Below are 13454 nucleotides of genomic sequence, written 5' to 3'. Positions count from 1 at the left end.
TTGACTGGCTGACTGGCTGTGCGGCTGTCTGCCTGTGCCATATGTGAAGGTTGTCGCTAGACCGACTCGGTAGTGGTATCTGCCATGTGTTGCCTTAAAGTGCACTGAGAGAAATTGAATTCAAGTCTAGATTGGAATATCTGTTTGTTCTTTGTAATGTATTAAGCCAGTAATAAGCTATGAAATCCTTCACTATACTAGAGAGTAGTACAGAGAGGGTTTTATAATTGTATCTACATTTCCGGTTAATGTTATTTCATCTTGTTTAAATGTCGACATTTATTGATACTACGGAATCTTTAAGATTTTAAGTCTCTTACTCTTTAAGTCTCCTGTATAATAGCTATAAGCTTTTGGCAGTGTAAGAACTTTAACGCCAAATTAGATATTTTCATTGTTTGATACTCAACAAATACTATGTATCGACTGTTCCTGCAGACTTTGAGCCAACTGTTTGATAAATGCTTTCAAAATCTTTGCAATGAATGGCAATTTTTCAAGATTTACAACTTGAAACAGAATGCAAGTGTAAGATAAGCAGTTGCCAACCCGAATATCAGAGTGGGTATTCAGAAACAGTTGGTCAAGTTGAACCATGAACTTTGGTATACTGCAGCTAAAGCCCATTTTCCGTATCCTTGTCTAACGAAGCTTAAGTGGCCACTGGCTTGACCTTTCGAATTGTCACGACAACGAGCATTGCTAAAATTTAAGCAATATCTTATGAATACCTATTATTATATATTGGATGAGAGTCGCACAACTGGTAAAAGGGTACAATGGCTTAATGCTTAAAGGCTGATTAGGTCTAGTCAAAATCATTTCATTCATTCATCATATTGCTAAGCCGCCAGCCTTGTATATACAAATGGATTTAGCTCCACATTTCTATGGCACTCTAACCTGACTATTGACAAAGTTGATGGAACACCAGTTCTTAAATTAGGGTTTTTGATAGTCCGACGAATCTAATTATCTAGTCATTGGTGCTTGACGAGATATAAGCATTAATAAGTATATTTTATTTATTATACAGTGTTCACATTTTTACGTACGAGTGGGTATGGTGTCAAACCAATATCGCTTCAACTGTGCACTCCAACAAAAGTTTTTCGCTATTTTTCCTGTACCTTCCATAGAAAAAGCTGCCTCCAATCCGATAGTCACCCAGGTACAAAAATGATGGAATCAGATTTCCATTCAAATGCCAATCCCGCAGGTAGTAGTAACCCGTCTGTATGGGACAACTGGTGGCAAAGTTTCCAACCTTCAGCATGGTGAGAAACCAGCGACGATAAAGTGATTCTTGCGAGCCTTTGAGTAAAACGCAGTAGTTTATATCATGCTGAAATATGCTTTGATATGATTTGCTTTTGGACACACGAAATTCAAAACTCAAATGTGCCTTAAGGCCAGCAGTCAGTATCTTTACAAGAGTCATATCCATTTTAACTTTACCATTAACGACCTGAAGTGTGAAATTGGAAAAAACATCTCGTTTGTATGTACAGTCTCCGGTTTTGAAAACCATTTTGGTTGCCTGTTGATATTTTGAAATTAGATAATTTAGTGTTTCACCAATGTTTTTTACGGTATATACCAAAATATAAGTTGTTAATCCTAATAAAGCTATTGCCATAAACATTTTAATGGCCTTTGCAAACATTGCGTGTTACGCGACTGTAGACTTTGTTCGTAAACTGTTTCAATAATTTTCACAATGGTTTTGCGAATAGAATAGAGCTAAGTTTACTGATGCGTGAATGCTTTTTAATAGTACACCAATTTTTTTTTATATATAAGTGGCATATTAAGAAGGCTTATTGTTTTTATAAACTAACACAGATAATATGCTAATATTACCAAAACTATACTTCCTACAAATTGATGACAAGATTTTGCTTATGCATTCGTATGAAAGCTTTACTTTGATACTCATTGGTGCCAAGTATGCTAAGCAGTTTTCTCAATAACTAAAAGATGTAGGTATCAGATCGGGTGGAGCCTGACATAAGTATATGTTCGATGCATGTATGAATGTCAACATATATTATTGAATATGAGTATGTGTGTATGAGTATGTTAAATGTATATTTAAGGTCCTTTAAACCAAGGAACATAGTAGCTTTTTAACTTAGTAATCTCTACTGGGATATTTTTTATTAACATGTCATGGCTTAATTATAAATTCTGTCTTTTCATATCGAACAAAAAATAAAAAAAAAATTTTTTATTGTCTTAGGTATTTATTTAAATGTATCTTAAATTTAATGACAATATGTCAATAGTAAATCTTAAGTAAATAGTCTAAGATAATGTAAAGTAAAGAAGATGATACAATTCTATAAACCTTCTCGGCCCCTAGTCGATGGTTACGATAACATTTTGGACACTGTTTTGCCAAAGTATACCCAAAATAAATAAGACACATGTGCCATAGACGGGAAAGTTTTTTAATATAATTTGTATCCTCCATTACTTGACCCGTCTAATGGCTTATGCAGTAATCGTAGCATCCGCGCTGCAGCTCATTATGAAGACTTCATCGGTGCTTTTGTACCTGCCATAGAAATTGTAGGTCTCTAAACGATAGGAGCCGCCCGAAATAAATGGCGGCACCAGACTGTTGCCAAACTGCCAGCCTCGTAGGTAATAATGGCCGGGATTTAAGGGGCACTGTCGCAGAAAGTTACCATATTTAAGAAGGTTCATGTACCACTTCTTGAAAAGATTGTTCTTGTACACATTTACAATATTACACACATTAACACTTGTTGAGAATATGCTCTGAAAACTCTTGGAGTTAGGCACCCGAAGCTGAAAGTCCAGTCTAGCATACCAACCCTTTATTAGTGGTTTCTTTAGAAACATATCTAAATAGACCTTGCCATTGTCTAGTACGAAGGTAAAGTTATCAAAGTAGTCGCGGTTGAAACGGCTCTCTCCTACTGTCAACGTTATGTGCTTCTGGAAAGAGGTGAATAAAACTAAGAATATATTTACATTTAAAAACCTTAAGATGACTCACAGCCTTCACTTTGTTGGCGCGAACAGCTAGCAGGAATATAAAACACCAGACAAGTCTCTTAACGTTGAGAAACATTAAGCTCCACATTGCTGTGGCTCTCTCACCTGACTATTGTTAAAGTTGACGGCAAGTCAGTTCTTAAATTAGTATATTTTTAGAACCAACCGAATTCAATTATCTAGTCATTGGTGCCTGACGATCAATCAGACATAATGTATTTATTAAATATTTTTACGTACGAGTGCGTTTCGTGTCACAACAATATCGCCTCAACTGCGCACTTCACGCACATTTTTTAGCTTCTTATCCTTCCATCCATAAAAAAACTGCTATTCTTGCGAACCTTTGGTGGCTTGTTGACATTTTGATATTAGTTTTTACTGTATATACCAAAATATTATTTGTTAATCTTTATAAGCCTATTGCTATAAATAGTTTAATCTGTAAACGTTACGTGTGACGCCACTGTAGACTTTGTTTGTAAAAATCAATTTTCAGCAATTTTAATAAGGGTTTTCAAATTGGATTCAGTTTGTATATCAATAATTGACTCACTAAAAAGGCTTCTTGTTTTTATACCCAATCGACATAAATCCAGTCGAGTAAGACTGCTATATTCATTATTGTTTTCCGATCTGTATAATATTTTAAGGAATATATGAAATTGCAAGGTTGTTTCGAAACCATACTGTAATACCTTTTAGAAATAAATATTACTATACTGCAGAAAACAATGGGCTAGTATGTTTATTAGTGCATTATTACATTGAGCAAGAATAACTGATGCCCTCTACAATTTTGTTAAAAATTACAACATACACCAATTGTATAGTTAATCTGTTTTCAATATTGCGAAGATAGTCATATCCAATACAAATTCCTCTTGCTTTGTCTTGAGTTTTCCAAAAAAGAAGTGAGTAGAGACACGATAATCGCCCGCGTACAAGTACTGAGGCACCAGTTGTGACTCCAGCTTCCAGTTTCGCAGAAAATAATGACCCTCGGGGACTGGGCAGTTGAGCATGAAGTTGCCATGATTCAGCATGCTCTTGAACCAAGTTTTGAAAATATTATTCTGGAGTGCCGACACAATTCCACAAGTGTCTAAAACATGGGCAAAGACGCGCTGGTAATGCTTTGCTTTGCCCAAACTTATAGAGAAGTCGACAAGCGATTTGAAGCCGCGGTTCAAGGGCTTCTTGATTATCATGTCCAGATTTATCGTGTTATTGATGATGCTCAGGGTAAAGTTTTCGAAATAGTTGGGGCTGTACTTATACTGTCCGTTTTGGATGAGAACGCTAGACTTTACTATATATGAGTAACTAAAAGCCTTTAGATTTAAAACAAGAACTCACGGCTTCGGCGACAGACAGCTGATTGACCAAGAGAAACAAAATTATTTTAATGCCATAAATGTAAATAATGAACATTTTTATTTTAACTACAGTATTATTATGATCTTTCAAATATGTGTTCTGGACATGAGACTGTCGACTAACAACTCTAATAATTGTTTGGACTAAAATAATTTTAATTGCCCTTCGCAATATACTAAATAGGGGTGTAATCAATATTATACAAAATAACTAGCAAAAGGTTTCTAACATGATTGTTTTTATTGTAAATGATAACTAAATTGATTTAATTTCAACTTCAAGCATACAGGCAAGCAAAAAATCCGGATCTCTATTGTCCTTCTTGCTCTGAAACAACTTGGTCGTAATGCGATAGGCGCCGGGAAAAAAGAACGATGGAATATCAAGTTCAGAACTATTGTAATCTCTTATGTAGTAATGATTCTTTGGAAATGGGCAATTACGAAAAAAGTTACCATACAATTTGAATGATGAGATCCATTTTTTAAACATATTGCCTTTTCGATTGCTCAGAATGTTGCACATGTCTAGAGAGTATTCATAAAAGCTTTGATAGGTGTTCGATTTATATTTGCGTGTGAAGAACTCCATATTTAGCCGCAATCCCGAGTACAAGGGCCTTATAACGTCCACATCCAAATTCATCTTGGCATTCGTCAAATCGATCGTCAAATTACGCAGATAGCTTCGATTATATTCATTACAACTAGGCGATTTGGAAAGAACAGCTTTCGTCATCTATAAGAGTTATGAAAGTCGAATAACTGACTGAGTCTTAAAATCAGCATCGATCGATTTGTTTTGAAGAAATGTTATTATTTACCATAGTTGCACGTTGGATGAGGCACAGAAAAATCGAAAGTTCTGCTAAATACTTCATATTTTCAACTTGTTGTGAAGAATTTCATATCAGAAATGAAACGGAATGTCGATTGATAAAGAAAATCAACTTGAACGCACATGTGGCAATTTTTCGCCAATTGAATGGTATAATGATTTTTAGCGAATATGTTGATTATCTAAATAATTGTATTTGTTCGCTTTTATGTATTTATATGATATTTAATAACCCACAGCTGTTTTTTTTTGTGGTGTACATGCTGAACTGTTGATTCTGATCAAGAATATACTTATATGAGGTTGGAAATGTCTCATCTAATGCATTACACATTACCAAAGCCACAAAGTATCCTTCAGAATCTGATTTATTTTTGTGTAAAGTGTAAATTTGTAAGTGTGTTTAATTATTGCTGAATATGTGCTATAATTAGTGAAGGGGGACTCTTATAAAAAGTAAATAGACAAACTTAAAAAGTTTTGCACAGAAACTTTTGAACACTGCGCAATTGCAATTAAGAGTTTATAACTTCCTCAATAAGTTAAATAAATAGCAAACAGTCAATTGCTCAAAACCTGCAGCCCAATAGCATCGGCAGCCCCATAAATCAAATAAAATGCTCACGAAATCAAAGCGGTTGCCACCTCGCAGTCAAAAGCGCATTTAAAATTCGCAAACTGTCAGAGGGAATACAATAAACACGACGCAAGTCAAAAACATTTCATTGCAAATATATTGAATATTAATTTTTTGTTGTCCCGTCTGTGCTGTGATGGCCCATTTGACGGGCCATTTTAATTCAATTTGTGAAATTTGGCAAAAATATGCAAAATTCGAGTGCTAAAAAATATGAACAAAATTGTTCATGACAAATGACATGATAGATATACGTGGAACGACAAAGCTAAGCCATTCGAAGGCAATTGTATTCAATTGTTATATCTAAAAACAGAAGTTTACTTCGAGAATTACGTAGAATTAAAGTTCCCTAAATATTTATAATTTATTAGCTACTATAAAAGTTGTTTATTAACAGAGATAGGAACAGATCATAGTTGTAAACGAATAGAACAAGATTATATTGGTTTTGAGCAGTGACCGACTCGTTATCCGTGTCTGTCTTTCTGTCTGTGTGAACGGAGTTTTTTTTTATGGATATTACAGCTATATGGTCGTGTCTATCTGCCTGAAAGATAGATTTTTATTGATATTTTAAGTGTAAGCCACGATATCCATGTCGAAGAATTTATATACCTGTTGTAGCTTGCGTTTATACAAACGGACAGACAAACGCACATGGCTAAATGTACGCGTCTCTTCGTCCTTATCAGGAATATATACATATTCTTTATTAGGTCGGGCATGCCTACTTTTAGCTAGATGCCAGAGTCTAAAACTGCTGCCGCTGCATTAATATGTTTCTCTCCTACGACTACTCTCACCTTGCACACAATGTATGCATGTATTTATCTATGTCATTTTTAGTATTATTAATTAAATCAAAACCTTACAAATATTTATAAGTACTCATAACCCTTGTCTTTTTTTTTTTTTAGAAAAATCATCAGGATGCATTTTGACTGTGTATAATGCGGTAAGTGTCCGTTTCTCAATTTTACTATTATTCTGTTGTTGACAAAGTGACATAATTAACTTTAAGAGTGAATGTCACCCATCTTGTAAATCTCACACACTAAATAATTATAGTTATAACAATAATAATGATGTCCATAGGTAATAAAATGCCTGCAGACATAAACCCTTTTTGACATGTGTCCTGCTAGCATAAAATTAAAATTTTGAAACATATAGTGTTCCGGGTATCTTTGCCACACTTTCGATAAACAAAAGTTCCAACCATTTTCCTTCAAAGAGGGTTCTGTGTTGCTGAAAGTGTAATATTCATATAGATCCTTTAAGCTGGAGCCCAAAACGACACCCACAAATCATTGGTCTTTATTTCCACCAATAAGAATGGAATTTCGAGGACATGTGAATTAGATTACAACTCCTTGAAAATAATTTTGAGACCTTTCTTTTCCATACTTGCGGGTGGAAATTACTAAGATTCCATCTATGTTGTTCTAAAAAATGCGATGAATTACTTTAGGCTCGATTTAATGGTGAATTAAGAGGCGTGGGAGATGGGGAGATGCTAGAGGTTATACCGTTTTTACCCACTCCATCGGGTGCAGGGTATACAAATTTTGTAGACTGAAATCTTGGACAACTTTCTATAAATGAGGGAACATATTCTGAAGGTGTTGTTTGCGCTTATTAGCAAATGCATTGCTTTTTACTACATTAAGGAAAAAACTGTAAGACAAATTTCAGAAATACCATTGAAACATTGAAAGTGCTTGTTTAAAAAAGAAACTGGTTAAATTTGAGTTCCATGAATTATTTGGTTTAGCTCGTCTTGGGCAGCATGGCGAATATACCGGGCTTTAGGTTGCTGACATCTTGAACATTGAACTCGCCAGAAATGTGATCGTTCATGATGACCGTGCGCTTCTTGTTGGCATCCAGATGCAGGGCCTCAAACTGAATATCGAACTCGAGTTCAGGCAGAATGGCCGTTGTTGGATCTTCTGGCCACCAGAACTTGTTGATGAAGTATGAGCCCTGTAATTTGCGATTAAAGCGTAAGTGACGAATTTTGTATTTACCCTAAAAGAGGCGACTGTATAATATACTGAAGCCTGAACGCACAAAACTGGAACTCACCTTGGCAATCGGACAGCTCTCAACAATGTTGCCGTATTCACGTATGAAACCGTGCACAAAACGGCCCACTGGTGATTTCTTGGCAAAGCCGAGGATTCGGCAAACATTCATGGTGGTGTTCAGAGTGGTTGTGTAGTACGGATCCAGTTTGTTAGATATACGCACTTCCAAGTGCACATCCACATCGTGCAGCTCCTGATGCACTTCCATGGAAAAGTTCAAATGCGGATCCGAATTGTCGTAGGCCACCTTGTGGCTCACTATCTTCTCTTCACTCCAAATCTTGATATCCTTGAACTTGGGCCGCAGCATTTTCTGACGAATGCAAATTGATCTCTTAAAGTGTCATCAGGATACGGTTATATTGATCACTCACCTCAGCCAAGCCGCCATGGCAAAGGGCCAAAAGGATTTGCAGCAAAATGACACTGTTCAAAAACATGACTTATGATGTCTGTCGATTGGCAAAAAGCCTCCCGGCTTTTATAGTAATGGGAATCCATCACCGAAATGACAAATATAATTAGTATCGATGCTATCGGAAATATGGCTTTAAATAAAATGCCTCAATGATTTCCAAATCATTTCAAAGTCAGATAAACGCTTACTCGACTCAATTTGCCATGGCAATGTGCGATCCGATCAGACTTTTTAATGTCCATGACAATTTGTGCTTCATTGACGCTTGACCCCTGATTATTGTTATATTATGACTTATGTCTAATTGAAAAAATGTCAGTAAATAATTGAATCAAGATGCGTGCACAGTTGTACCAATTTTTTTACGTTCTGACAATCGTGCTACTAACGTGCTTTCCTGTGGCTTTGGGTTGGGTAAGTTCAGAGAGTAGACGACACAATTATGAGTTTCCTCCATACAAAGTTGAAGTTTTCGAAATTGATGCGTTTATAAAGATGCACAAACAGACATATTCTGCCTGTCCTTTTTAGCCATCTTCAATGTGTTCAGGGTATAAACAGATTTCTGTTATTATTTTGAAGATACTCTCATTTGTTTTCAGCGCTCGTTCAAGATTGTTTTTATGCGCTTTGACTACGAGGCCAATCCCAGACTGGTGGACGTGAAAATACAATTGCAAAACAATAGTGAAAGTTCATTAAATATTGTTGTCAACACCTTGGAGATCTTGGACGATATTGAGCTGTCAGCTAGTGTTGCGCTAGAGACGCAGCCGGGTAACTTCACCAATCTCATCAGTAAGACCCTGAATTTTTGCAAGATGTTAAAGGAACGTGACGCGGAGCCTTTGGCACGCGCAATATATCAGGATATAATGCGACATGGAAAATGGTTTAAGGAGTGCCCCATACAGAAGGACACCTACACACTGCAGGATTATGCAGTGGATGAGGAATTGCTACCTAGCTATTTGCCAGAGACTAACTTCAAGCTAAAGCTACGTTTAACCCAGCAGAAGGGTGTTCAGATATTCAAGGGTATGCTTTTTGGACGAATTGACAAGTCCAAAGGCTTCAACAACCTTAAAATGTTCAGCATGGGCTAATTGAGCCAGTGTTTGAATGCATCATATTGTGGGTGTTCATGTACTTGATGTTCAATAAAGGTGTCTTGAATGTTATAAATTTGTCAACACTTCGTTCTTCAATTTAAATTATAGTCATCGTGCAATATGCGTACAATATCTCCAGTACTGTCTCTGCCTGCTTTGTTTGTCAGATTTTAGTATGCAAAATGGCTTTTGTCGCACAATTGACGTCATTGTCGGCTATGAGGCGTCATCGTCATTGGGTAGTCGGACGCGTTGTCCTCACCAGGCAGTGGCTTCGGGAGCGGCAGCGGCAATGGCAGTGGTAGAGTCACCTCCATCGTCACGTGTTTGCCTGCTCGACTGCGAAATTCGCATGTTTACCCGACGGTGACAAGCTGTCTGCAGGCAGCGAATTGATGACGCTGATAATAGCCACCAACGGCCGAGGACTGGCGGATGCCGAGACGGAGACGGTGACGGAGACGAAAACGGAGACGGAGGCCAAGACGGTGATGTGCTCCGATGAGAAACAGACGACAATGATTTAGAGCGATTTTGTAGCATGTCATGTGTTTGGGGGTTTGAAGCACTCATGTGTTGATTGGACTGATATCGTTAGGAGCATAAATTAAGGGTTAGCGGCGATGTTTTAGCCACTGTTGTTGTTGTGTACAACAGAGACGATTCCATGTTAAATAACGTCATGCAGCTAGCCAGAATCTGATCTTATGAGCTGCACATTATTCATGGCGCATTACATTGTTAACCAAGCCACGTAATGGAGCCTACGAGTAAGATGTATAGAAATGCTCGTAAAGTTTGCCGACTCTTTTCAAACATAATAAAAACTTGCAAATAGTTGACTACTTTTCCTTCTCTCTTTGCACATTTAAAATGTAATTCAGAAAACAAGCAACAAGACCGAAGAATGTGTTGAGGAGGGTGTGCAGCAGGCTTTCTCGACTATGTTCTATACTTTCTGTAATTAAGGATGCACTGCACATCTTTTTAACCAAAAGTCGTTGACAGCACAGTAATGTCTCGTTAAGTCTCGTGAGTCAGCGGCCGACAGCGCAAAAAAAAGGAAAAATTAATTTATCTAAGCTCACGAGTACCCGCATAAAGTCAGCTATAAATTGTCGCACAGGCTTCGAAAAGTGCAATAACTTAGAAAAGTGCGAATTCTCATGCATATATTCTACATATATATGTCTACAGGTCACTTTTTTTTTATATTTCAAACCTTCTTTTTACAGTTGCGAGCTCATTTCGAGACCTTATTTGAATAATAGACGAGCGGCATTTGTCTCTGATCTATCCCATTGCCCAGACCCGCTTCTGTTCAAATTTTTATTCAAGGCGGCATTGATTGCCTTATATATAGTTTTATTATCTGTACGATGGTTGTTATAATTTTGTCACGAAATGTGTAACGCATGAAAGAAATCAACACGAAAACCATTGAATATATCTACATTATTTGGTTCAGTTTGTTTGATACTATGTTCCTCCGGTTCTGTGCAAAAAAGTAGGACTGTTCCAGAAATTTTGTAGACTTCATTTTTTTCAGACTTTAACTAATTAGCTGAAGCATTATCTTAAGTATAATATGTCTAATTAACTTAAATGAAAAGTGTTTTTTCCTGTTTTGTCCAATATAATAATATTTTATTAATAGTCCTGATTAGCATGTTAATTTGAATTGTAACTGTTTTCCATATTCTAAGATTCGGTCACAACAATCGAAAACTTGCCGACTGGTAAAACCGACATCGTAATATACTGTTTACCTTAATGACCCATAAGTCAGTTAAAAGTAGTCAATAAGATCCTCGAGACGAATATTCTACCTTTCATCTTTGCGTATAATAAATGTGAACAAAATTTGTTTAAAACATTCCCTGCTGCATATATAGACGAGTATATATATTCCGAGTTTCGAAAAATGCTTCCACACGGACGTTGCTGAATTTCGTTAATGGAAAAAAATTAAATTGAACAATTGGTCCGCCAAATGACGCCATTTAAGCTTGGCTTAAATTGAGCAAATTAAATTTGTTACAAAAAAATGTTAATTTTGTCATACCCAGCACATTAACTGCAACAAGCAGAAGGAAGCTTCGCCGATCCGATACCATTTATGTATAACTATTCTTGCAAATATATTATTGTCCATTATTGTTAAAGAATATTTTCAATCCATAATACCTAATTTTTCCGATATAGCTAGCTCTGTGGTTTGCTTTTCATATGTATGTATAGATGTTTCAATTTTTTTCAGCAGCTTGACAGTAGGTACAGGGTATCTCAAAGTAGTCCATTTTCGAGTACTATGCCATATTTAACTTTATTTTCTTATTTTATGCAGTCGAATTTCAAATACTGACATTTAAATGAATTCCATTGAATTTATTTGGCATGCTTAGCGATATGCATTTTTTACAAATCAAACTCATTGGCGAATTTAAAAAAAAAAGGAAAAAAAAAGGTTTTATTGAAATCGACTTAAATTCTATAAGTCCATAATAGAGTTATAAAAATTGCTTAAGATAAGTTTTATCATCTATGATAATTAAATTCATCTCACATACAATCAGATGTCTATCCACTATATTGGTACAAACGGCTGCGCAATACTCTGTTTACAGTGTATTAAAAATGTGAAAAAGAGTATTTGGAATATAAGATTAGTGGGTTTTAACTGAAACCATAATATGTTACAATAGAAAATATTGATGCTTTGCGATTGTGATTAAGGGCGCTGCTTAAATATTTTTGGCTCTATCTAGCTATCTCTAAAAGTCTATGGAAAGTACCGATGGGCAGGCAAGCGACCAGGCATAGCATTAAACAAATATACCATGTTCAGCTTGTGAACAGAGCATCAGTATCTAAAATCCGTCTATAAATTGCGGATAAGCAAGGTTCCACTTGGAATTTCCGAATATAAACTATGTGAGGTAAAACAAAAGCAAAACTAAACTGGAAACAGTGCAATGTGAAACATTTAAGACAACCGGATCAATGGGAGCAAATCGAAATAGATTTGTAAGCAAATGAGTCGTAGACAACTAAATTTACAAACAAACTGAAGCAAAATTTGGGTTATACATGCAAATGGCACGATTTGAGTTGAATGAGAAATTCTATATGTTGGGGCACGTGACAGAAGTGAGGAATTTAATGCTGAGATCTTTTCAATTATGCTTGCCTGCATGGGATCTACTGAAAGCCACGTCCAGTTATTATGAGTTTATTGAACTACTGATACCGTCTGATATGATTATATCATAATTTCTAAATGGTTGGCCAAACCGACGCTAAGCACTAGCAACTCTTAATCGTCTGTTTCGACGACAGCTCTTCCATTTTAATGGAACGCATATCTAGTGTTTAAGACCTTAACCTCGAAAGCGACACGCCAGTCGCTTGGTTCTGTGGGTTATCACAGCTCCGGTCTCTTTCGATTTGCATACACTCCAAAGTTTTGACCGTTTCTTTTAATGCTTCACAGACTGTATCTGCAGTCGAAATCGGAATCGCAATCGCACGGCATATGAAGTTGGTATAATAATTTTTGTCACATAATTGAAGTGCCTGTCAAATGCAAAGTGCCTGGGTCGGCAAAGCAATAAGAAAGGCGAAAGGGTGTTAGCTCTGTTTATACTCAAATTCGTTCGCTATATATGCATCTAAATATATATATATATATATATAAATATATATATATATATATATATATATATATATATATATATATATATATATCTTATCGTTGGGTCTATGAATAGCGCACGAATTTTGATTAAACTTGCGAGTTCAATGGCATTACAAAGTTTCTCTGAAGCGCAGGCAAAATTCAAGTTTTTACTTTTTTTTTTTTTTTTGATTCCGCTCAAGTATGAAAATCCACTTACAAATATTATGTTAATTGGCATAAAAAGACAGCCAGAGAAATGAAATCTTATTAC

General features: G+C 36.1%; 5 protein-coding genes across 5 annotated transcripts; 1 reads left to right on the top strand and 4 right to left on the bottom strand.

Annotated features, from left to right (window-relative positions):
- Positions 1–1069: 1069 nt before the first annotated feature.
- On the bottom strand, positions 1070–1531 carry LOC115770328. The gene has a single exon (XM_030715566.1). It carries the CDS (start codon positions 1529–1531, stop codon positions 1070–1072), a length of 462 nt encoding a protein of 153 aa, XP_030571426.1.
- Positions 1532–2496: 965 nt separating this feature from the next.
- LOC115770327 lies at positions 2497–3115 on the bottom strand. Its single transcript, XM_030715565.1, has 2 exons — positions 3029–3115; positions 2497–2967 (listed from the first exon to the last, which is right to left on the bottom strand). Exons 1-2 carry the CDS (start codon positions 3113–3115, stop codon positions 2497–2499), a joined length of 558 nt encoding a protein of 185 aa, XP_030571425.1.
- A 745-nt stretch (positions 3116–3860) lies between these two features.
- On the bottom strand, positions 3861–5052 carry LOC115770326. The gene is made up of 2 exons (XM_030715564.1): positions 4695–5052; positions 3861–4339 (listed from the first exon to the last, which is right to left on the bottom strand). Exons 1-2 carry the CDS (start codon positions 5050–5052, stop codon positions 3861–3863), a joined length of 837 nt encoding a protein of 278 aa, XP_030571424.1.
- A 2475-nt stretch (positions 5053–7527) lies between these two features.
- On the bottom strand, positions 7528–8515 carry LOC115770280. The gene is made up of 3 exons (XM_030715508.1): positions 8349–8515; positions 7973–8287; positions 7528–7870 (listed from the first exon to the last, which is right to left on the bottom strand). Exons 1-3 carry the CDS (start codon positions 8412–8414, stop codon positions 7655–7657), a joined length of 597 nt encoding a protein of 198 aa, XP_030571368.1. The 5' UTR covers positions 8415–8515; the 3' UTR covers positions 7528–7654.
- Positions 8516–8728: 213 nt separating this feature from the next.
- On the top strand, positions 8729–9498 carry LOC115770325. Its single transcript, XM_030715562.1, has 2 exons — positions 8729–8806; positions 8995–9498. Exons 1-2 carry the CDS (start codon positions 8729–8731, stop codon positions 9496–9498), a joined length of 582 nt encoding a protein of 193 aa, XP_030571422.1.
- The last annotated feature ends 3956 nt before the right edge of the window (positions 9499–13454 follow it).

This window comes from Drosophila novamexicana, unplaced genomic scaffold, assembly GCF_003285875.2.
Source record: "Drosophila novamexicana strain 15010-1031.04,08,12 unplaced genomic scaffold, DnovRS2.1 tig00004555-arrow-pilon, whole genome shotgun sequence".
In the NCBI taxonomy this organism is placed as follows: Eukaryota; Metazoa; Arthropoda; class Insecta; order Diptera; family Drosophilidae; genus Drosophila; species Drosophila novamexicana.
The sequence above is the reverse complement of the archived record's forward strand: the minus strand, read 5'-3'. Positions and strand labels throughout refer to the sequence as shown.

Coding starts and splice junctions, on each gene's coding strand:
- LOC115770328 (XM_030715566.1), bottom strand. CDS start 1,531: ATGGTTTTCAAAACCGGAGACTGTACATACAAACGAGATGTTTTTTCC.
- LOC115770327 (XM_030715565.1), bottom strand. CDS start 3,115: ATGTGGAGCTTAATGTTTCTCAACGTTAAGAGACTTGTCTGGTGTTTT. Junction 2,968..3,028: donor GCGCCAACAAAGTGAAGGCT/GTGAGTCATCTT, acceptor ACCTCTTTCCAG/AAGCACATAACGTTGACAGT.
- LOC115770326 (XM_030715564.1), bottom strand. CDS start 5,052: ATGAATTTGGATGTGGACGTTATAAGGCCCTTGTACTCGGGATTGCGG. Junction 4,340..4,694: donor TCCGGATTTTTTGCTTGCCT/GTATGCTTGAAG, acceptor ACTCATATATAG/TAAAGTCTAGCGTTCTCATC.
- LOC115770280 (XM_030715508.1), bottom strand. CDS start 8,414: ATGTTTTTGAACAGTGTCATTTTGCTGCAAATCCTTTTGGCCCTTTGC. Junction 8,288..8,348: donor GCCATGGCGGCTTGGCTGAG/GTGAGTGATCAA, acceptor TGCATTCGTCAG/AAAATGCTGCGGCCCAAGTT. Junction 7,871..7,972: donor AGAGCTGTCCGATTGCCAAG/GTGAGTTCCAGT, acceptor CGCAAATTACAG/GGCTCATACTTCATCAACAA.
- LOC115770325 (XM_030715562.1), top strand. CDS start 8,729: ATGCGTGCACAGTTGTACCAATTTTTTTACGTTCTGACAATCGTGCTA. Junction 8,807..8,994: donor TTCCTGTGGCTTTGGGTTGG/GTAAGTTCAGAG, acceptor ATTTGTTTTCAG/CGCTCGTTCAAGATTGTTTT.